At 37.7% G+C, this 19,841-nt stretch overlaps 5 protein-coding genes and 1 long non-coding RNA gene across 12 annotated transcripts; 2 read left to right on the forward strand and 4 right to left on the reverse strand.

Annotated features, from left to right (window-relative positions):
- Positions 1-912: 912 nt before the first annotated feature.
- LOC104754928 (pentatricopeptide repeat-containing protein At1g07590, mitochondrial-like) lies at positions 913-2,919 on the reverse strand. The gene is made up of 2 exons (XM_087494741.1): positions 2,351-2,919; positions 913-2,244 (listed from the first exon to the last, which is right to left on the reverse strand). The coding sequence occupies exons 1-2, from the start codon at positions 2,702-2,704 to the stop codon at positions 994-996; spliced, it is 1,605 nt and encodes a 534-aa protein (XP_087350867.1). The 5' UTR covers positions 2,705-2,919; the 3' UTR covers positions 913-993.
- Positions 2,920-2,941: 22 nt separating this feature from the next.
- Positions 2,942-3,751, forward strand: LOC147923285 (uncharacterized). Its single transcript, XR_015586567.1, has 2 exons — positions 2,942-3,262; positions 3,625-3,751. It is a non-coding gene; the product is annotated as an uncharacterized LOC147923285 (long non-coding RNA).
- Positions 3,752-6,150: 2,399 nt separating this feature from the next.
- LOC104754929 (putative GTP-binding protein OBGM, mitochondrial) lies at positions 6,151-8,369 on the reverse strand. Its single transcript, XM_010477219.3, has 5 exons — positions 8,052-8,369; positions 7,857-7,965; positions 7,628-7,710; positions 7,483-7,545; positions 6,151-7,394 (listed from the first exon to the last, which is right to left on the reverse strand). Exons 1-5 carry the CDS (start codon positions 8,175-8,177, stop codon positions 6,306-6,308), a joined length of 1,470 nt encoding a protein of 489 aa, XP_010475521.2. The 5' UTR covers positions 8,178-8,369; the 3' UTR covers positions 6,151-6,305.
- Positions 8,370-8,408: 39 nt separating this feature from the next.
- LOC104754932 (protein TRM32) lies at positions 8,409-10,937 on the reverse strand. Of its 5 annotated transcripts, none has more exons than XM_087494740.1 (4): positions 10,800-10,937; positions 10,277-10,406; positions 9,154-10,182; positions 8,409-9,063 (listed from the first exon to the last, which is right to left on the reverse strand). In XM_087494740.1, exons 2-4 carry the CDS (start codon positions 10,389-10,391, stop codon positions 8,549-8,551), a joined length of 1,659 nt encoding a protein of 552 aa, XP_087350866.1. In that variant the 5' UTR covers positions 10,392-10,406; positions 10,800-10,937; the 3' UTR covers positions 8,409-8,548. The 5 variants fall into 5 exon arrangements, with proteins under 5 accessions (XP_087350866.1, XP_010475524.1, XP_010475522.1 ...); XM_010477222.3 differs by having other exon boundaries at positions 10,659-10,929; XM_010477220.3 differs by having other exon boundaries at positions 8,409-9,078; positions 10,659-10,900.
- A 1,008-nt stretch (positions 10,938-11,945) lies between these two features.
- LOC104754933 (putative protein phosphatase 2C 4) lies at positions 11,946-15,408 on the forward strand. Its single transcript, XM_010477224.3, has 4 exons — positions 11,946-14,554; positions 14,631-14,744; positions 14,837-15,101; positions 15,190-15,408. The coding sequence occupies exons 1-4, from the start codon at positions 13,067-13,069 to the stop codon at positions 15,303-15,305; spliced, it is 1,983 nt and encodes a 660-aa protein (XP_010475526.2). The 5' UTR covers positions 11,946-13,066; the 3' UTR covers positions 15,306-15,408.
- Positions 15,409-17,720: 2,312 nt separating this feature from the next.
- Positions 17,721-19,841, reverse strand: LOC104754934 (dof zinc finger protein DOF1.1). 3 transcript variants are annotated; one of them, XM_010477225.3, is made up of 2 exons: positions 19,373-19,841; positions 17,721-19,082 (listed from the first exon to the last, which is right to left on the reverse strand). In XM_010477225.3, the coding sequence occupies exons 1-2, from the start codon at positions 19,397-19,399 to the stop codon at positions 18,084-18,086; spliced, it is 1,026 nt and encodes a 341-aa protein (XP_010475527.2). In that variant the 5' UTR covers positions 19,400-19,841; the 3' UTR covers positions 17,721-18,083. The 3 variants fall into 3 exon arrangements, with proteins under 3 accessions (XP_010475527.2, XP_010475528.2, XP_010475529.2); XM_010477226.3 differs by having other exon boundaries at positions 19,324-19,388; XM_010477227.2 differs by having other exon boundaries at positions 19,186-19,388.

Below are 19,841 nucleotides of genomic sequence, written 5' to 3' on the forward strand. Positions count from 1 at the left end.
TCACCGCAAAAAAAAAAAGAGAGTTACTAAGAAAAGATAAAAGATATATAGCTTTTTAGTGGCATTGGCATACAAAATATTCTGTAATATATATTGGCATTGGCATTAGCTTTTTATAAAGGTTACAAAAACTCCCAATAATTTCGAAGAAACGAACAAGTAGTTCTGTATAATGGATGGGAGAACATGGCATACTGATTCCTTTTCCATTTTCTTCCAATATAATATATACCAACAAGTCGACTTATATAGTTATATATATTTTCTGATTAGGATGATTTGGTTAGTCCATGAAGGAAAAAAAAAGTAAAACAAGAGAAAAGAGTTTGGGTGTATTTTAGCATTTGTCTCTTTCGGATGTGACAGTGTGAACGAATATTCCGACGGTTTGACCTTTGCTTGTTTGACCCATCGGTAGGGACCCGGACAGACAAAGGGTCCAATGTCCATGCAAAAGCATGTCTGCCACGTGGTTATCTCGTCGGTGAACTGCTTCTTTCCCCCCACGGCTCAATCTACCAACTTACGCGGCTAGCAGCTCTCTTTGAGCCCCTAACCAAGTAACCTTGTTGTAGACTTGTAGTTAATTTACCAAAAAATTTCCTCTGTTTTCAGGCCAGGCCCAACTTAGTTCAATGAAGACATGTCCAAATTCAACTCACTACTTTATTGTCTTACGAGGATGGTGTGGTAGTCCCACTGCTTATCTCCACAGCTCAACCAACTTAGCGGGTAGCTCACATTAAGCCCGTGAGCAAGTAGCTAGCTTAGCAGATTATGAAGGATAAGGCTATCCTTTAATCTTGATACGCATTAATTAGTTTTTTTCTTGGGCTCACGGACCGGTTAAGAGCTCTCTATTGATAATCCATTTAATTAGGTAAGACTTATAAGAGATAACCTAGAGAGTACTTGGGGATAAAGTAGGAAGCATGTTAACATTGGGTAGATAAGATTGACAAAAAAAAATTTTTGGAGCAGGCTTGATTTGAGTCAGGGCTTATACTGTTCAACTAGTTTCAACAAACTGTATGACTCAGCATCAGGCCTGGCTCCACCTAGAACCATCCTCTTAAACAGATTAGGGTCATACACCTTGGCCTTCACATAAGCTTTAAACAAAGCGTTGTACACAAACGCATACCTATTATACTTTGCATTCTTCAACTCTTCAAACAGTTTCTCTGAGTTCTCAACATCACCTTTCTCTGCAAAACACTCGATGATCGATAGAGTCGTCTCCAGCCACGGCGTTGAGCTTCTTACGCTTTTGCTCGTCTTTAGAGTCGAACCCATTTCAATGTTTTTGATAGCTTCCTTCATCAGTTTGGCTTTAGCACATCCTAGAGCAAGATGTTTATACGTTATAGAATTAGGCTTAAACCCGTTTCCCATCATCTCGCGGAACACACTGATTGCCTTCTCTATCAAACCTTCCTTGCAATACACCGAGAGCAGAGAGTTGAACTGCTCTGTTTCTTTAAGTCCTCTTACATCCTTCATCTCTAACCAAAGCTCTTCAGCTCTATCAAGGTTCCCCACTCGCGCAAACGCTTCCGTTGCCAACAAGTAACTCTTGGACCTAACATGATGAAACCCTCTGATAACATTCCAAGTTCTCACTAGCTCCTTTTCTTTCCCTAAACGACCGTACAATATCATCAATATATCCAAGGTTGACCAATTATCCCCAGTGATAGATCTCTCTGTCTCCTCTGTATAAGCTTCAGCAACTGTATACAATCTCGCAACAGCATGTGCCATAGCCAATATACAGTAAGAAACCTCATTCGGCTCAACTCCAGCTTTCTTCATACTATCAAAAGCCTTAAGCAACCCGTCAATGTTATGTTCATTAGCTTCAAGCTTCATCAAGATATGATATGTAGAGACATGAGGAGTCGCCTTGTCAGCTTTCATGAGCGCAAGGTCTTTAGCTATGAGCTTTCTTCTCCCTGGAGCTGAGTTGCGAATGATGAGACGGTTGTAGACTAAATGGGATGTACGAAAACCAAGTTCTCTCATCTTCTTCATATACCCTAGAGCAAGCCTAATAACACCTTGGTCTAAACAAGCAATCACAAGGTTGTTGTAAAGAAGCTCGTTCTGAAACTCTTGAGGTACACGGGTGAAAAGCTTTTCCCCTTGAGAGACGCCATGGAGCTTAACTGTGAATTCAAGCAAGTAGGAGTATTCAAGCTCACCAAGACGGTAAGGTCTTTCTCTAATTACCCATTCCATCAACTGAATCAGAACATTACCAAAACGTCTCTCAGCTTAACACATTCAAAGAGTATCATCTTCTTCATATAAACAAAAAGAAGAAGCAAAGTAAGAGAATTTAAAGAACCTCAAGGGCACGTTTGTTTCGTCCAAGCTTCCTCAATCGATTAATGGCGTGATAAACATCTCCACCATGAACAGGAAACCCATCGCCCATCCAGCTCTGTACCGCAGACCCAACAGTAACGCCCTTGGGGAGTTTCTCGATTCTGAGAGACAAACACTTGTCGGGCTCTTCTTCTTTGTTTGACCCGGTACATGCCTCGTCTGGAGGTTTCGTCGAAGGTATTAATGTAGTGAGAAAGCTCAAAGCTTGGAAATTGGTATGATCTGAAGCAGGGGAAGATGTCACGCAAGGTGTTCGACGTATTGCCTGAACGAAATATTCTCGTTGCCTCATCGCCGCTATAATAGATCTCATTTCTTCTTATTTTTGCTGGCGGACCTTACTGGCCCGTTTAAAGCCCGATAAGTAACTTACGTACTGTTTAGGTATTTGGGGTTAGGTGCTTAATTTTGTATAATTTTCGGATTGGATGCTAAATAATACAAAGAACATATTTCTCCTTTGATTATTTACCTTAGCCTTAGATAAATATATTTTTGATGATTATTTTAGCTAATGAAATTTGTAGTCTAAATATAAACAGAGCAGAAATATAACAATCACAAAAGTCAATATATCTTTTTTTTTTTTTTTAGGTTACATATGAAATTAATACAAATCACACCATCACCACATAGAAAATACAAAGCAGGAAACGACAAAGCTTAAGAGAGTTATTACGCAACACACGATATGTCACGTCTTTATTCTAACACACACATCTCTTAGCATCAAACACATTTGTTTTTCCTCCCAGTGTTCCTGGCATATATGATTTTAGACCACAGAATTTCTTCAACAGCTACAGTTTGACCCGCAGCTGCAGTTTGATCCACAGCTACAGTTGTCGCACTCCTGGTTGTAGTTCTTCTCGCAACTTTACCACACAAGGAAAACAAAAACAAAAAAAAACGATATATCAAAATTTAATAATTGATAGATATGATGAGATTTAAGACTAATTCACGACATGCATATATGTAAGACCGGCCTGAAATGTTTTCGAGTTTAAAGCATATGAAGAAAGGAAAAAAAACCATTTGGTGCTATTAACAGACAAAATTGTAAAAAAACGAGTCAGAAGGATTTTACATTTTGTAATTTGTACCGTGAAGCTATTAAATCTTAACTACCGCACCAAACCTAATTTTTCAAGATTTGAAATCTTGGAAGTTTGAACTCTTAACATATTTTGATGCATGAAGTAAAAAAAAGGTAAAGAAGAGAGGATCTAGGGCTAACCTGCAAGAGTCACCGCATTTGCAGGAGGCACCACATCCACAGTTAGAACCTGCCATTTCTTTTTGATAAATTGTTGTAGTTTCTTTTTTCTTTTCTTCTTCTTGTTCTGATGCTTTTTGTGATTTCAACAAAAGGGAATGGCCACTATTTATAGAATAAGAGAGAGATTCGGTTTCATATCTACCATACACGTGGCATTTCCTATATCCTCGAGTTTTAATATCTTTCGTATATGACATTGACAAGGTAAGAAAAATATTGTATATATGGGATAATTGGTTTACTTTCTTGGTGAGACTTATATAATATCTTAAACAAATCTACGAATAAGATCAACTTGCCCATTATTGTCTTTTATCTTAGGTTTGTTCCAACAGTTTTATTCAGGAAAGTAATTTGATATTTAAACAAGAAAAACAAGAGTATCAACAAATAAAATAGGAAAACGTCAAATTAAAAATTGGCGAAAAAAAAAGTAAAAAGTCGTACACGCAACAAGAGTAACGATCTCAATTGTAAACGGCAGCCGACCCAAAAAAAACAGGCATGAAGCGTGCCCTCTTTCATTTGCTTACCATACGCATATTATTTATCTAACAAACAGTCAAAACGTTACAATTCATATTTTACTTATGATGTATTATGTTAATCCGGAGGAACATTATCCGTTCTTTTAAAACTTTGTAATGTTATCTTATGCGTCAGGAAAACTTAATTAAATGAGAAATATTGTCCCTTGTCTTGAAATCTTCCTGTATTTGGACGATCCAAGATACGGTCTACGTTCTACTAATTGTTTATTATCGTAAAATCGAATATATACCTTTTCTTTTTGGTAGCAACTTGCTGTACATGTTTATTAAAAGAAAACCAAAAACCCTATTACATATTCTAGAAAAAGAACTCAAATACAGAAATATTATAGAGAAATATATATATATATATATATATATATATATATATATAATTTATCAACGACAACACGCATATCTGCGACATGTTGACGTTAAAGCAGATGAAATTGTTGTATTCGAATCAACTGATGCATGTTTTGAATTTGAAGTGAACGTTAGTAACTATGGAATGAAGTTGAAGTTTGTATGGTTTTTAACTTTATACTGAAAATTAAAAACTTAGGTAGATGGAGGATAATTTCCATTTTGTCCCAAAAAAATAATTATATGATGAGTTTGTGGTGTTGAATCTGTCGGTGAGCGACTGATTTCTGAACAAGCCTATTTTGTCTCTGGTGCCGAAATTCGAGTAGGTAGGTATAATTAAACTTTTCCCTAATTTCTATTAATGCTATATTGGAGCGCCAAAAATATAAGAGCCACATAAATTCGTTTGGGTTAAGTCTTTGTCTACATTCGTAGGAATTTACGAACGTCGTCGCTACTATAGCTTTACGTAAAAGACAATAGAAGGAATAATCGTGTAGATAGGGTCATTATAGAATAGTATAGCATGCAGTAGAGCTGGGGCTGGTGTTTTCGTTGGCTTCTTGCCCCTTCAAGGTCCTGAATTGGTGGTACGTTCCATCACAAATCCTATCCGATTTTTTTCTTTTGACTTCCCTAGTTCCTCCTACGTGCCGGCCTCGTTTACACTGAATTAGTACGTTTCATCTTTTTATATTTTTTTCTAATAATATGTTCTCTTAAACTAAAAGATGATTTTGTAATCTTGTTTAAGGACATGTTTACTAAAAAGGATAGAGAGATAATTTTGGACAAAAAACCTCATTCTCATCATATCTGCCGAAATTAGAAAATCTTAATCTAGAGTAATTATATTGTCCAACAAGAAAGCTAACCGAGTATCTCATGTATATCCTATTTTGTTTCTTACCCTATCATATACGAAATTAAAAAATATAGATACGAAAGTTGACAAAATATAAATTATATATATATATGCATTTTATATAAATAAAACAGAATCTTTCTCTTTTTCTATAAATACTGGCCATTCCCTTTGTTTAAATAGCATAAAGCATCAGAAGAAGAAAAAGAAAAGAAAGTACAAAAATCAATCAAAGAGAAGTAAAAGAGAAATGGCAGGTTCTAACTGTGGATGTGGCTCCTCCTGCAAATGTGGTGACTCTTGCAGGTAAGCCTTCGACCCTCTCTTCTTTACCTGTATATATATGTATGTATGTAGTTGCTTAATATATCTCATCATATTAATACTAAATTTTGAATTTTTGCTTTTGTGTGGTGAAGTTGCGAGAAGAACTACAACCAGGAGTGCGACAACTGCAGCTGCGGATCAAACTGCAGTTGCGGGTCAAACTGTAGCTGTTGAAGAAACTATTGTGGTCTAAAATCATATATGCCAAGGAAAGTGGGAAAATATGTGTTTGATGATTACTAATATTTGTGTATGTTGGAATAAAGGCTTGGCATATTGTGTTGCGTAATAACTATTAAGCTTGACTTGTTCCTGCTGTGTAATGTTTTTATTTTATTTGTAACGTAAGATAAAAATATATAAAGTTTATGTATTGTCTTCTAGCATTTTTCATAATCAACCTGTTTTATTAGACAATGTGAAATATTCAATCAAAAAATTGTGAAAATATTTCATTGTACAACAGGTGAGAGACTTCTCCAGGACAGGAAAAATTGGTTGATCAACTGAAACAAGTTGTCAAAAGAGATACAAAACTAAACTAGTCAACCTTGATATTCTCCAATTTTAACCTCTCTAATCCCTCACCATCACCGTCTACAAGCATTTTCAGACCATCTTTAAGCTCAGCCACGCCTTCTTCAAGAACTGCGCAAACCGGAAATATTCTCACTCCTTTCACTCTCCTCTCAAGTTCTTTCAATCTCTCTTCTGCACCATCCTCATCGATCTTATTTGCTACAATCAAAGACGACCTATCAGATAACCCTTCTTCATGGAACTCAAGCTCCATCACCAGATCTCTCAGTTGTTGCCACGGTGTCACTCCTCTGCAACCATCTAGCCCTGATGCTAAATCCACAACATATGCCAAGACTTTGGTCCGTTCGATGTGACGGAGAAAGTTGTGACCTAAACCCCGGTTCTGATGAGCTCCTTTTATCAGTCCCGGGATATCTGCTACCGTCATGGAGAAGTCATCATAGTTTACATTTCCTAAGTTGGGACGGAGTGTCGTGAACGCATAGTGGCCAACGCGGGGTTTAGCACGGGAAAGTGCACCAAGAAGAGTGCTTTTCCCTGCGTTTGGCAACCCAACAAGGCCAACGTCGGCGATGCTCTTGAGCTCTAATATCAGAACAGACTCAGAACCGAGCGAACCGGCTTTGATACTTGACGATACATCTTCATCTTCAGCATCGTCCTCCATGCTCCTCAATTTAGGTTGACGGATAACGGATTTAGCAAACTTGCTGCCTCTTACATAACGTGTACCACAAACGTTACCCAAACCACCTTCACCACCACGAGCAATAATAATTCTCTGACCTTGTTGTGTTAATTCCGCAACGTTATATCTGATTTGATCAACCTCTTCTTCGCTGTCTTCAAAATCATCTTCATTTGGAATGCCTAAATGTCTCGTTAAAATCTCTTCCTCAACCTCAACTTCAACAGACTCAGGCATAGTTTCCTCATGAGCAGCAAGGTTCTCTTCGAGTGCAGGATTCTCAACCAGTGCGCCAGGAAGGTCCCATGGATCCAAATCTTTTGGAGACTCATTTTCCACCTGAGATGGAATCTCACCCTCCTGAAGATGAATCACTGTTCCAATAGGCACTTGCAGGACCTACAGTAACACAAATATGTATAATTTCCCGAAGAAAAACAAAGAAAGAAGCAGAGCAACACACACAGTAATAGAAATAGAATAAAACCTTGTCTTCTCCTCTGTTTCCTATCCTGTTCTTGGAAGTTCCATGTCCAGCTTTCCCACCTTTCTACAAAACTCATAAAACCATTTTAAGATAAATGCTCATGGAAACATCTTTCCAGAAAACGAAAAGAGTGACATAAACTTACAACATGAGGCTGTAACCCGCTGAAATCCCAAACAGCGTGAGTGCATTCTAATATCACATCACCTCCTCTCCCACCATTTCCACCTAAACTTAGTTCCAATTACATTACAACAACATAAACATTCACTCAAAAAAGTGTTCCAATTCTAAAGTATACCAACAAACCTAAAACATAGCTAAGGATTGGTAACACTTCAACAATTCTGTAATATCAAATTCGGAGATAGTACCATCAGGTTTCCCATAGCGATCAGCACGGCTCCGTCGGACGCTGGAACAACCACTGCCACCTTCACCGCCACGTGCGTAAAGAGTAAACCTATCTCTCATTCTAGTCTCCTGCACAACAAATCAGATTCAGTAAGGAAAAAAAGCAAAAGAGAGAATTTTTATTTGTGGGGAAAGTGAATAGATGATGAAATCACCTGCAAAGGCGTCTCTTTCCCTTTCTTCTCCGACGAATCTGAGTAGAATACTACTGGATAACTCATCCATGGCGGTTTTTGAGTTCTTCCGTAAGATCCCAAGTATCGAACCCTGCTTAGCCACATCACCTTTTTCCGACGAATCTCCTAAGGTTACAGTAAACTAAGACACAGGGAAGTGTCCCGCTGAGGTAATTGATCAATCGAAGTCGCCGCGGTGGTGGTCGGAGGAGACGGAGCAGAACTACAGAAGCGATGGCTTCAGGGTTTAACGTAACAGGCTCGGCCCAATAAATTAACAACGGCCCATTTAGTGATAATAAATGGACTGAATTATCCAATTAACTAATTTAACTCTTACAAAAAAAAAAATACTTTATTCATCAAAAAATTTGTATCAAACACATATTTATATACATGTATATCCAAAAATAAAAGCAAAAATCTATCTGAAATATTCAAATTTGAGGTTTCTATTTGCAAACTGTATATGTATACTAATAGTGACAAAGCAGTTCATCTAGAAGATCATCAAAAATCAAATCTTCAAGCTCAAGAGTAAGCCATTCAGAATCACCTCGTAGATTCATCCAACCATCAGCTTTTGTTAGATCTCTTCCTACAATATCGTCCAACGAACGATCTCTATTCTCAGCTCCCAAACCAGAGAGGTTCCACTCGACTCTTCCCCATACCTCATCAAGATAACGTTTGCCATACGGAAATGTTTTAGGAAAGTATATGTATGATTGGTTGTGAGTCTCGACGATTGCCTCGTTAACCAAATCAAAGAGAAGCTCTCTGTTGTTCTCTACTGCTTCTTCTTGTATCTCGAGTTCGTATACTAGTGATGGATTCAGTGGTTGTTCCTCTGAGTGCCATTTTTCTCCGTTGTCTTTGTTGTCAAGGAAGCCTGAAACTTCTAAAACCTTCTTTACATAACAGAAGTAGGCATCTTCATCTTCTTCTTCTGCTTCATGGTTGCAAATCTCTACAGAAGTTGGACCTAAACCTGTAGAACAAGCATCTAAAGGATTGAGATTTGCATATAATTCTCTTATCAAAGAATGAAGATATCTATATAGTTCGTTCAAGAGGTTACCTGGTGAGTGTAAAGTTTCAGTCTTTTGTGCAGTGTCTTCCAAAGAACTAGTGCTAGGAACAGAATCTGGATCTTGTTGGAGGATTCTTTGGTTTGGGCTGTCTAAGTGATTTTCTTGGCTTCTCTCTTCTTGCACCACGTATTTTTCTTCCTTCTCTGCTCTTACCGGAGATTCTGATAACAACAAAGATTTCTTGGATCCAAAGTTAGTATCTTGGTCTACATATTTCCTAGGTTCCAGTTGGGAAGTAGAACTGTCTCGGGGAAGGTCGGTCAGAAATGAACCAAGAACTTCAAGACTCGATAAGGACGAAATCCGTCTGAAGAATTGTGGTTTACTCGAATCGCTCTTTCTATCTTCATATGAAAGTTTTAAGCTCTTTGAACGCAATTCACCACCTTCTCTTCTAAAACTATGCTCCAAGAGTTGAGAGTATCTCCCCACATAATCATCTTTAGCGACATCCGAAACCTTCTTGTTCTTCTTCCTTGTGTGACTTCGGTCTTTAAGTGCGTTTTTGAGCAACTTCTTGATTTCTCTAAACCCGTTTATAACAGTGTGGTTAATAAACACATGATCATCATCAGCTGAGCCACGAGAAGGAGAGATTGGTTTGTGTTCTTGAGAAGTAGTGTCTCTTGGAACATTCAAATTCAAAACCGCACCGTTTTGGTTTGGAGAATACCAGTTCTCCTTCTGCTTGTGATCAATTTTAGCAGGACTTGGTGAGCGTGAGATAGGAAACGAGCCTGACTTGGGTAAAACTCTTGGATTAGACTTGATCTGGACTTGATCTTTCATTATCTTGACGAAAACATCTTCTTTTCTTAGGATTTCAAGAAAATCAACGTACTCAGTTACTTGCTTCGTAGTCATCATCTTCTTCAGTTTTGCTTCTGGTCTCGTTGGCTTATTATTATCTGCAACAACATTAACTAGCTTTGAATCTTCATCCTTAGAATCAAGAAACGGTTCATGTTCCTCTGTTTCACCACGCATCAAGGAATGAGTTCTTGGGGTCTTCCAACCTATGAAAACAGAGTAAAAGAATCATTCAACACAATCATTTTCTTTAACAAACCATAAAAATACTTTGAAAAAAAAAATACAAAACAGGCTTACAGATTGGTCGGTTCTTAGTTCTCCAATGGTGAAAGTCAAGCACATGAAGCATTCCAGCTAACCATCCTGATTTGTGATTGTCTTTGCCATGTTTTGGACTCGAATGCTTCCCCATTTCAAACCTAATGATCTGCCAATTAAAGTACGTTTTTTTTAGCCAAGAACGGTCTGAAAGACAGAGTATTATACTCATTACTCAACAGCGACGGATTATAAAAAAAACACAGACAAGTTAAGTCAGAAACACAGAGACTTGGTAGCTTTTCTGAAATCGTCAAAATCCAACCAATATATAATCAAATCATCCATCTATCGATAAAAAAAAACTAAGCAAAAGAGGAATCAAATCCGTTAAATAAAAAGTTATACGGTAGAAGCTGACCTGATCAAGAAGAGAAAGAAACAACAAGCAACTAAATAATACTAGTTTGATTCTTTACAAACGAAGAAGAACATATGTAAGCTGAAAGAAGGGGATGATGATGCAACGGAAGGTGGTCTGGAAGAAAGAAGAAAGAAAGACCTTGAACAAGAAGACCAGGGAATAAAGTGGAGACTTTTCGTTCTCGTATGTGGTTCTACTTTCTTTACCCGCCAACTATGGCCAGGTCTACTTGTAGAAAACTGTCAAAATGTCTGTTTCATATGTGCATAGTATAACGCTCATACGCCACGAGAAATACATGAATATTTTTTTGTTCTCATTCAAACACATGTATTTTCCTATATTAAATTCGTATCTAATATATTTTAATTTATTATTGAATTTCATAATTTATTTTCTCTTATTTTACTGATATTAGTTTTTTTATTTAGTGCACATTTATATTTAATTAAAAGCTATTTTAAATTTTAATAATTTTGTAGAGACATTAGGTCAGTTTCGATCAGTTTTAGTAGTATTGTTTAGTTTCTACCAAATTAAGAGCTTGGTCTAACACAGTGTATAAACCTTCTTTACAAACGATTATTTAAATAAAAAGAGCAAAAGTTCTGATCCAGAAATTTTCATAACAAAAATCTTGCGGTTAATTAACCAATTTATATGTGTTAAAAAGGTTTCTAGAACTGCGCTGGTAAGAAAGTATGTGAGCAACCAAAGTAGGAAGGAGTAGTTGTTAGGCTACTTGTGTTTGTGGCAAATCTGTTGATACCTGTTTTATGGGAGGAAGGTAGGCCATCTTTTTGGCTACTTAGCTAGGTTTCATTTGTTTAATGTTACAATTCTGTCAAATGATCATAGGATATCTAGTTCGATATAAACAGTAAAATGTAAGCCAGAATTGACCTTGAAACTCAAGGTTGACTTGGAAAGATTAAGAAACCCCAATCACGTTTCGTGTTTTACCAAATACTGTTAGCAAGAAAAGAAGAAGAAAAAAACAAAACAAAAGGGATTTAGATAATCTTGTTTAGCAAGTGGTCGCTATGAACATGTATATAAAAATAGTTGCTTATCTATTTATTAATTTAAGTCTGTTCCTATCGAACTAAAAAAAATCTTTAAACAAAACGTAAGTAAGAAAACGAAGTCAAAGACTTTAGTTGGCTTGGCGTGATTAAGAATAGTAATGATTCACAACTGCCCCAACCAAAGTAAATGAATATTGCCACCAAACTTCATAAAAATGAACTAATAAACACATTCATATAATTTTGTTGACGAACAACAAGAAATTAGAAGTAACAAAAAAAATGAAAGAAAAGTCCAAAATTTATAAAAATATGAATGACGTAAGAGATAGTGGTGGTGGGGGGGAGAAAGGAATTATGAAAGTTGACGAAGAGATTGAAGAAAACGAGGCCGTCAGTGACAACATGACACGTGGTTGTCTCATAGCCCATCTGATCCTCTCTAATGAACACGGGATCCAACGGCGATTGCCGAAACGAAAACAAATGAGAGAATTTTGTGGCACTCCTTTTGACTTCTTATACAAATACAGTTTTTTTTTGTTTTGTACTATACATGTTATTCAAATTAGCCCATAAGCCATAAGATCGATCATCTACGCAAGTTCCTTAATTGGCCCTTTCCTAGTTTTCCGCAGCTAAGTTTGTAAGCAAGTCGTTTTACTTGCAATGGGGAGTTTTCACGCGTAAGTAAAAGTCCACGCTCCATTGTGCCGTATAGATTACACCTCTTTAAAAAGGACAAAAGAACGTATTGGATATACGTTTCTCACACACGCATAAAGAAGAAGAAGAAGAAGAAGAAGAAGAAGACTCCGTCTTCCAACTCCTCTCGTACGGCGGTCATGACTCACACACCAGAGAAGAGCGCGTGCATGCATGCACACACTAATACGAGAGTGGTCCTTAATTATAACCATCTTTCCCCATTTAAACAGAAACCCCTGACTTAAAAACTCTTTTAAGTCAATGCCTCCTCACTCGTTTCCTTATTAGTAGTTGTTGTTACAACTCTCTGCGAAATTTTCATTTACTTCTTTTCAACGTCACACTTTTTTTCATCTACTGTTTATAATTTCTGTTTGTTTTTTTTTTCCTTATCAGCGATTTTTTAAATCAGACAAAAAAACGAATAATATCTCTTCTATTTTTCTCTTTTTCTTATATTCGATATTTAATACAAATTGGGTTACTAGAAAAATCATTTTCTCTTTGCACATAAAGTCAACTCTTCTCTCTCTCTCTCTCTCTCTCTCTCTTTAATTACTTCTTTCACCTTCTCTGATTTTTTCTTCCATTGATGAATCAATCTCATATTGAATTTTCTCAAATCGTCTATTGACTTTGAAACTCCTTGGAAAAAAAAAAGTTTCTTTGATGGGTAACGGAGTAACAAAACTGAGTATGTGTTTCACAGGCGGAGGCGGAGGAGGAGAACGTTACCGGAATCAAAAAAACATCTCTGTTCTTCTACCGGATCCTTTAGACGAAGGTTTAGGTCACTCCTTCTGCTACGTACGTCCCGAACCAACTCTAATCTCATCATCCTCAAAGGTTCATTCAGAGGAAGATACAACGACGACCATGTTCCGTACAATCTCCGGCGCTTCCGTTAGCGCCAACACAGCTACTCCTCTCTCAACTTCTCTATACGATCCGTACGGTCACATAGACCGAGCCGCCGCATTCGAGAGCACGACTTCGTTTTCTTCAATCCCTCTTCAGCCGATCCCTAAAAGCTCCGGTCCGATCGTTTTAGGTTCGGGTCCGATCGAAAGAGGGTTCCTTTCAGGTCCGATCGAGAGAGGGTTCATGTCGGGTCCTCTTGATCGGGTCGGGTTATTCTCAGGTCCGCTTGATAAGCAAAACTCCTCCGATCATAATCATCATCAGTTCCAACGTAGCTTCTCTCACGGTTTAGCTTTACGGGTCGGGTCAAGAAAACGATCTTTAGTTCGGATCCTCCGTAGAGCAATCTCGAAGACTGTTTCTAGAGGGCAAAACTCCATCGTTGCTCCGATCAAATCCGTTAAAGATTCCGATCATTGGGGACTCAAGTCGGAGAAAAGCCGAAACTTGCAGCACAACGAGAACCTCACAGTGAACAGTTTGAACTTTAGCAGCGAAGTAAGCTTAGACGACGACGTTTCGCTCGAAAGCCAGAATCTTCAGTGGGCTCAGGGTAAAGCCGGTGAGGATCGAGTACACGTGGTTGTATCTGAGGAGCACGGTTGGCTTTTCGTTGGAATCTACGACGGATTCAACGGTCCAGATGCGCCGGATTATCTTCTCTCTCATCTTTACTCCGTACTCCATAAGGAGCTTAAAGGTTTGTTATGGGATGATGAATCCAAATCTCAGAATCTAGAAAGAACCAACGGAGACGAATCGTGTTCAAATAATGAGCGATGGTGGAGATGTGAGTGGGATCGTGAGAGTCAAGATCTTGACCGTCGGTTAAAGGAACAGATAAACCGGAGACAAAGTGGTGGTGGGTCTGATCGGTTGACGAATCATTCCGAGGTTTTGGAAGCTCTGTCTCAAGCTCTGAGGAAAACAGAGGAAGCTTACTTAGATACTGCAGATAAGATGCTGGAAGAGAATCCTGAGTTAGCTTTGATGGGTTCTTGTGTGCTTGTCATGTTGATGAAAGGTGAAGATATTTATGTGATGAACGTTGGGGATAGTAGAGCTGTGCTTGGTCAGAAGTCAGAGCCTGATTTCTGGTTAGCTAAGATTAGACAGGATTTGGAACGGATCAATGAAGAGACCATGATGAATGATTTGGATGGTTGTGAGGGTGATCAAGTCCCGAATTTATCGGCTTTTCAGCTCACTGTTGATCACAGCACAAATATAGAAGAAGTAAGTTAAACTAAACACATTGTATACTTTGGTTGTTGCTCAATCACTCATTTGTTATATTCTTGTGGTTTCGTAGGAAGTTGAGAGAATCAGAAACGAGCATCCGGATGATGCTACAGCTGTGACGAATGAACGGGTTAAAGGCTCGTTGAAGGTTACAAGAGCGTTTGGTGCCGGTTTCCTAAAGCAGGTATGTATATTTCATATGACTTTTTGTCATGCAATATGGTGGTTATATGTGATTTTGATCTAATGACACTTTGGTTGATGTTATTTTTGCAGCCTAAGTGGAACAATGCGCTTCTTGAGATGTTCCAAATTGATTACGTAGGGAAGTCTCCGTACATTAACTGCTTACCGTCTCTCTACCACCATAGATTAGGGTCCAAGGACCGGTTTCTAATACTATCATCAGACGGACTCTACCAATACTTTACAAACGAAGAAGCGGTTTCAGAGGTTGAGCTCTTCATCACATTACAACCTGAAGGAGATCCAGCTCAGCATCTTGTGCAAGAGCTTTTGTTTAGAGCTGCTAAGAAAGCTGGTATGGTGAATGTTCTTACATTCTTCTGTTTCTTCTGTTCCATGATCGATTTTAGTTTGTCTTAATTGATGTCTTTTTAAAATTGTAGGTATGGATTTCCATGAATTGCTAGAGATACCACAAGGTGAACGAAGACGATACCATGATGATGTTTCAATAGTAGTGATCTCTTTAGAAGGAAGAATGTGGAAATCTTGTGTATAAAAAAAAATAATCCTTATCATGGAGAAAGAGATCGATCTCTCATCGGCTCTGAATCATGTATAATGTTGATAAACAGAGAATAAAAAAAAAAAGTTTTGGCAAACTAATTAGGAACCCTCCTTAGTGTGTCATAAATTAGTGGTCAAAGGTTGGTTCTTTGAATGTAAGTTTCTTCCAACTAGTAACTGTATGTGAATAGAGAAGTTAATGAAGGAATTGAAAGAGGTTTGGTAATTGGTAGTATGAGATAATGAGTTACGTAGCAGTAGTGGTAGTGGTTCAGGAAGTTATGCACTTTCCCTAACATTTAATTCACTTCCTCTCTCTGTTTTTTTTTTGTTTCACCAAATCTTTTGGCCTCTATTTGTTTTTATGTACTAGTTTCTTCCAGTTCAGGGAACTTGGTTTTTATTAAATTTGGAATTTTATGTTTTATGTAACTTCTTGTCTTTATATTCAACCTTTATGTAACTTCTTGTCTTTATGTAACACTTGCTTTTCACAATGTTGACTTCACTTTCTTTCTTTCTTTTTTACCTTTGTTAGCTGTCCATTTTTAGTTTCTACCCTTTTGGGTTGCCTTTTTTGACTGTCAAGAGTTTGATTACTTCCACACTATATTTTATGCCTATTGTTTTGTTGTGAAGAAACAGTCCAGTTTAGTGGCCTTGGGTCAACATCAACCAGCAATCCAACGGCCGTTTGTCTATTGTACATCTTGTATACAAGTAGATCCACAGAGTTAAATGTATGTATAGCAAGATTTTGATAGTAAGCCAATTACTTCAAAAAAACAGACTGCCAACACTAGTTTGGCCGTTGTTAGACCAGGTCTGTCTTTATTGTTTGGTTCACAGCACAGTAACCGACGTTTGCACTTGTCCACCCAACCCAACAGGCGGCTTTCTTGTGAGCATGTGCAAGATGATAATGCCCAACAAATACAATGTCAGATTTGGGAGTTAAAATTTCAGTATATGGAAAAGTTCTTCCAGTGGGCAGTGGCCTCTTCGTTAAATACCAGCCCATGTTGTAGACATTTGGTTAAGTACGCATACACAAGTGAATGAGTGATCATGTTTCAGACAACAGCCAAACAGTGTGACGAGATGCCGAATGCCGATGTTCTAGTTTATTACTTGATGAATTTGCAAAGTGTGCACAATGTTGGGATCAGGGGACAAAGTTTGTGGATGTGAATTATTGGGCCAACATCAACCATCAATCCAACATCAATTATTGGGCTCTATCAAAATTATAAGCCCAGTTAGTTTCATAGGCTGGTTATGTCCTTAATAATTTCTATAATGATGACAAATTGAAAAATTGACATATCACTATTCCGCATCATTTCTTTTCTTCTTCTTCTCTATTTTAGCATTTTATTTACTCATGTAAAAAGAAAAAAACATGAAGGACTCGTAAGCAAGAAAATAAGTTTTTTAAAGAAAAAGTAACAGTCAAAAAAGTATTTTCAAATGATTTTAACCCTACCGTTAAAAAGTGGAAAGTTAGGGGTAAGGACAAAAGTAATTCAAATCTCTGTCTGCATTGCTTTCCGTGTCAATCTTTTTCTTTAACGTTTTCTTCATTATATTCTCTCCCACCTTTTTCTAACGTATTATATGATGTGGTATCATTGGAAAATTATCGTTTTCATTGCAAATTACCAAACACAACTAAAGTTACATTTTCTTCCAAATAAGTTTTGTTAAACAGCAAACATAATCAATCAAACGACAAAGTTTTCACATTAGACTCTACGTACTATCTAAGTCACAACCAACTGATTCTCGTCCCCAACTTAGTTACAGTACATCGAGGATCTGCAGTATAACCAGTTACCAAACTAGTGCAATAAAAAAAAGGTTGGCTTTAGCTTGATTGTGTAGTATATATGTATGTATATATAAACGTTCATATCCGGAGATCTGACTAGTATACTTTTTGCTTAAACAGTTCTAAGAAAAGAATGTACGTAAGTTTATATGCTTTAATCCATGCAGAAAGTATATTCTTGAATTAATAATATCTACGTGTAGACATAAACATGTTTGTATATACCTAAGGAATATATATATTAAGGATCATGCATTCACACAAACATACTGACACACAGATTCGTAAGATGACTGTAAAGGAAAAAGAAGCTCCTAAAAATATGTGAAAATTGTATTTTGGGAGTTTTAAAAGGTAGCATCCAGAGAGACACGGGATCATATATGTTCAAGTTCCCCTTAGTCAGTGACAACCTTTTTACTTTATGAATTATCCATAGCTTTTACATATCATATGAACAATTAATATACGATGAATCATTAGTAATGTTCACCACTCGGTTTGGTAACGCAAATTAACATATGAGCCATAGTCAAACACTCAATCTTGAAACGGAAACTAAAGTATAACTAGAAGTTTAGAACAAGCTGGAATATATGATATATGTTCGATAAAATTCAGATTAAAGAGTATACAAATTGAACTGTTACACGCACGTATTGAGAAATTGCAACTTCGAAATCAGATCAACCATGAAATCACGCAATACAAACAAATTATACGACACACACCTGATTATATAACTGAAGTATCGATTTTATGTTGTAAAAACCACAAACTATAGTTAAGATACCTTTAAGTTTTGTCTCACTAGTACTTCTCCATGATCATCGTCCCGAACCCATACTCTCTGCATGCATTTAATCCTGACCGTTCGTAGTCATCTAAGTCAATCTCCACGTCGAAACATACATTAATGACCCGACAAAACACAAAATCTCACAAGAGTTCATTAGAAGGACCCGAGAAATCCGAACCGGTCCAAAAGTACTGATTTGTTTGATTCCCCGGAGACGTCAAACCGGAGGCCGGTCTAGATAAGTTGGCCAAATTTGGCTGTTCTTCCATCTTCACCGGAGGCGTCTGGTAAACCCTAGAATCAACCATAGAAGTAGTGGAACAAGATATCCCGACGTTGTTTCCCATATTACCCTCGTTCGGGAAAGGGTATAACCCTGTTGCTGGATCGAAGAGGGTGAAGGGACTCAGCGATCCAACAGACGTCATTAGGTTGTTTTCATTGTTGTTGTTGTTGTTGTTGTTGTCATGAATGTTTCCAGTAATCTGAGCTGGCGTATTTCGTCCATTTCCGACATGAAGAAACCCTAGATCGTTCATCAAACTCGAACCGATCTGGTGAGCTTGGTTGTTGCCATTAGTAGCTGCTAAGTTCAAACCAATACCTCCGAGTTGAGTGAGATTGTAAAGTGTTGGTGAAAACGGGAACTGATGATTAGTCCTTAACTGTCCTGTGCTTGGACTTGGAGCGTTGACCGTGGAAGACTGTTTGGACGACGAAGAAGAAGATTTTGAATTTCCATTTTTGCCCTTCTTGTTATTCTTCCGGCAGCCTCCACCGACAGGGACGTTCCTCAGGGCGCCGCCTTGTGTCCAGTAGCGACGGCAACCTTTGCAGAAGTGACGAGGCTGAGTGAGGTTATAGTTGTTGTAGTAACAGAACTTAGTGTTGCTGGAGTCACATCGAGGACACTTTAGGGGTCCGTCAGGCGGAGGTATTTTGGCCTGTCTCGCTCTCTCCGCCATCGATCCACCCATCCTCGCCGGAAGACCAGCAGAGGCAGCGACGACATGGTGGTGGTTAGGGTTAGGGTTTGCTTGGAGAGGTGGAAGTTGGTGAGAGAATATTCCGTGGCCACTAACTATACTTCCATTTTCGTGAAGCTGGTGCTGATGATGCTGATGATTCGAATTCGTAGGCTGAAACCAAAAGAAAAAAAAAAGTAATCAAGATAAAAGAAAGAACCAAGAAACCTCAATTCAATACGGGTGATATAATACGTATTTAAAAAGCAAGAAATACCATATATATATAGATGTTGGAATTTTAAAGAAAGCGTAATAGAAAAGAAGACGAGAATAGGAATATCTTTTGGAAATGAATCAAAATTATTACAAAAACGAATCAAAACAACAACGAAGAATTTAAGAGAGAAATTACAAAAAGAGGAGAGAACATTTAGTAATGGAAGATCAAAGAAGAAGTGAACCTGTGACCAATTAGATGAGAAAGCCATTGTTCTTCTACCCTTTATTATCTCTTTCTTCTACCTTCTTTAATAAAGTTTGATGGATCTTTAAGGGGAAAGAACTCCAAGGAAAAAAATTGGTGGGGGAATCAAAAAAAAGAAACAAACAAAGGCAAAACGAAAGAGAGGAAGCAAGACGACCAAAGAGAAACGCTAAGAGAGCACAAAATCAGAAAGGAAAGTGAGAAGAGAGAAGGAGAACAAAGACAAATTAAAGGCAAGAAAAATGCTTTTTTAATTAACGAGAGAAAAAAAGAAAAGGAGTTTGATTTCGGTTCTTTTTATGTTTTCTATATATTTCTATAATTCCACTCTCATACTCTCATGTGTATACGCGTCTCTATACTTCATTTATGTGTTATTTTAATTTCTGATTCCCATTTTTAGGGTTTGAGTGGGGACGTTTTCCTTCGCCTATAAGGTTCCTCTC

This window comes from Camelina sativa, chromosome 17, assembly GCF_030686135.1.
Source record: "Camelina sativa cultivar CO46 ecotype springtype chromosome 17, ASM3068613v1".
Taxonomy (NCBI): domain Eukaryota; kingdom Viridiplantae; phylum Streptophyta; class Magnoliopsida; order Brassicales; family Brassicaceae; genus Camelina; species Camelina sativa.

What these genes read in the sequence shown, in the direction of transcription:
- LOC104754929 (XM_010477219.3), bottom strand. Translation starts at nt 8,177, where the DNA reads ATGTGGCTAAGCAGGGTTCGATACTTGGGATCTTACGGAAGAACTCAA. An exon ending in GGAAAGAGACGCCTTTGCAG is followed by an intron (nt 7,966 to 8,051) that starts GTGATTTCATCA and finishes TTTGTTGTGCAG; the next exon opens with GAGACTAGAATGAGAGATAG. An exon ending in GCGGGTTACAGCCTCATGTT is followed by an intron (nt 7,546 to 7,627) that starts GTAAGTTTATGT and finishes TGAGTTTTGTAG; the next exon opens with AAAGGTGGGAAAGCTGGACA.
- LOC104754928 (XM_087494741.1), bottom strand. Translation starts at nt 2,704, where the DNA reads ATGAGATCTATTATAGCGGCGATGAGGCAACGAGAATATTTCGTTCAG. An exon ending in GAAACAAACGTGCCCTTGAG is followed by an intron (nt 2,245 to 2,350) that starts GTTCTTTAAATT and finishes GTTCTGATTCAG; the next exon opens with TTGATGGAATGGGTAATTAG.
- LOC104754934 (XM_010477225.3), bottom strand. Translation starts at nt 19,399, where the DNA reads ATGGCTTTCTCATCTAATTGGTCACAG. An exon ending in TCTCATCTAATTGGTCACAG is followed by an intron (nt 19,083 to 19,372) that starts GTTCACTTCTTC and finishes TTTTGGTTTCAG; the next exon opens with CCTACGAATTCGAATCATCA.
- LOC104754933 (XM_010477224.3), top strand. Translation starts at nt 13,067, where the DNA reads ATGGGTAACGGAGTAACAAAACTGAGTATGTGTTTCACAGGCGGAGGC. An exon ending in GTGCCGGTTTCCTAAAGCAG is followed by an intron (nt 14,745 to 14,836) that starts GTATGTATATTT and finishes TTATTTTTGCAG; the next exon opens with CCTAAGTGGAACAATGCGCT. An exon ending in TAGAGCTGCTAAGAAAGCTG is followed by an intron (nt 15,102 to 15,189) that starts GTATGGTGAATG and finishes TTAAAATTGTAG; the next exon opens with GTATGGATTTCCATGAATTG.
- LOC104754932 (XM_087494739.1), bottom strand. Translation starts at nt 10,391, where the DNA reads ATGGGGAAGCATTCGAGTCCAAAACATGGCAAAGACAATCACAAATCA. An exon ending in AACTAAGAACCGACCAATCT is followed by an intron (nt 10,183 to 10,276) that starts GTAAGCCTGTTT and finishes CTGTTTTCATAG; the next exon opens with GTTGGAAGACCCCAAGAACT.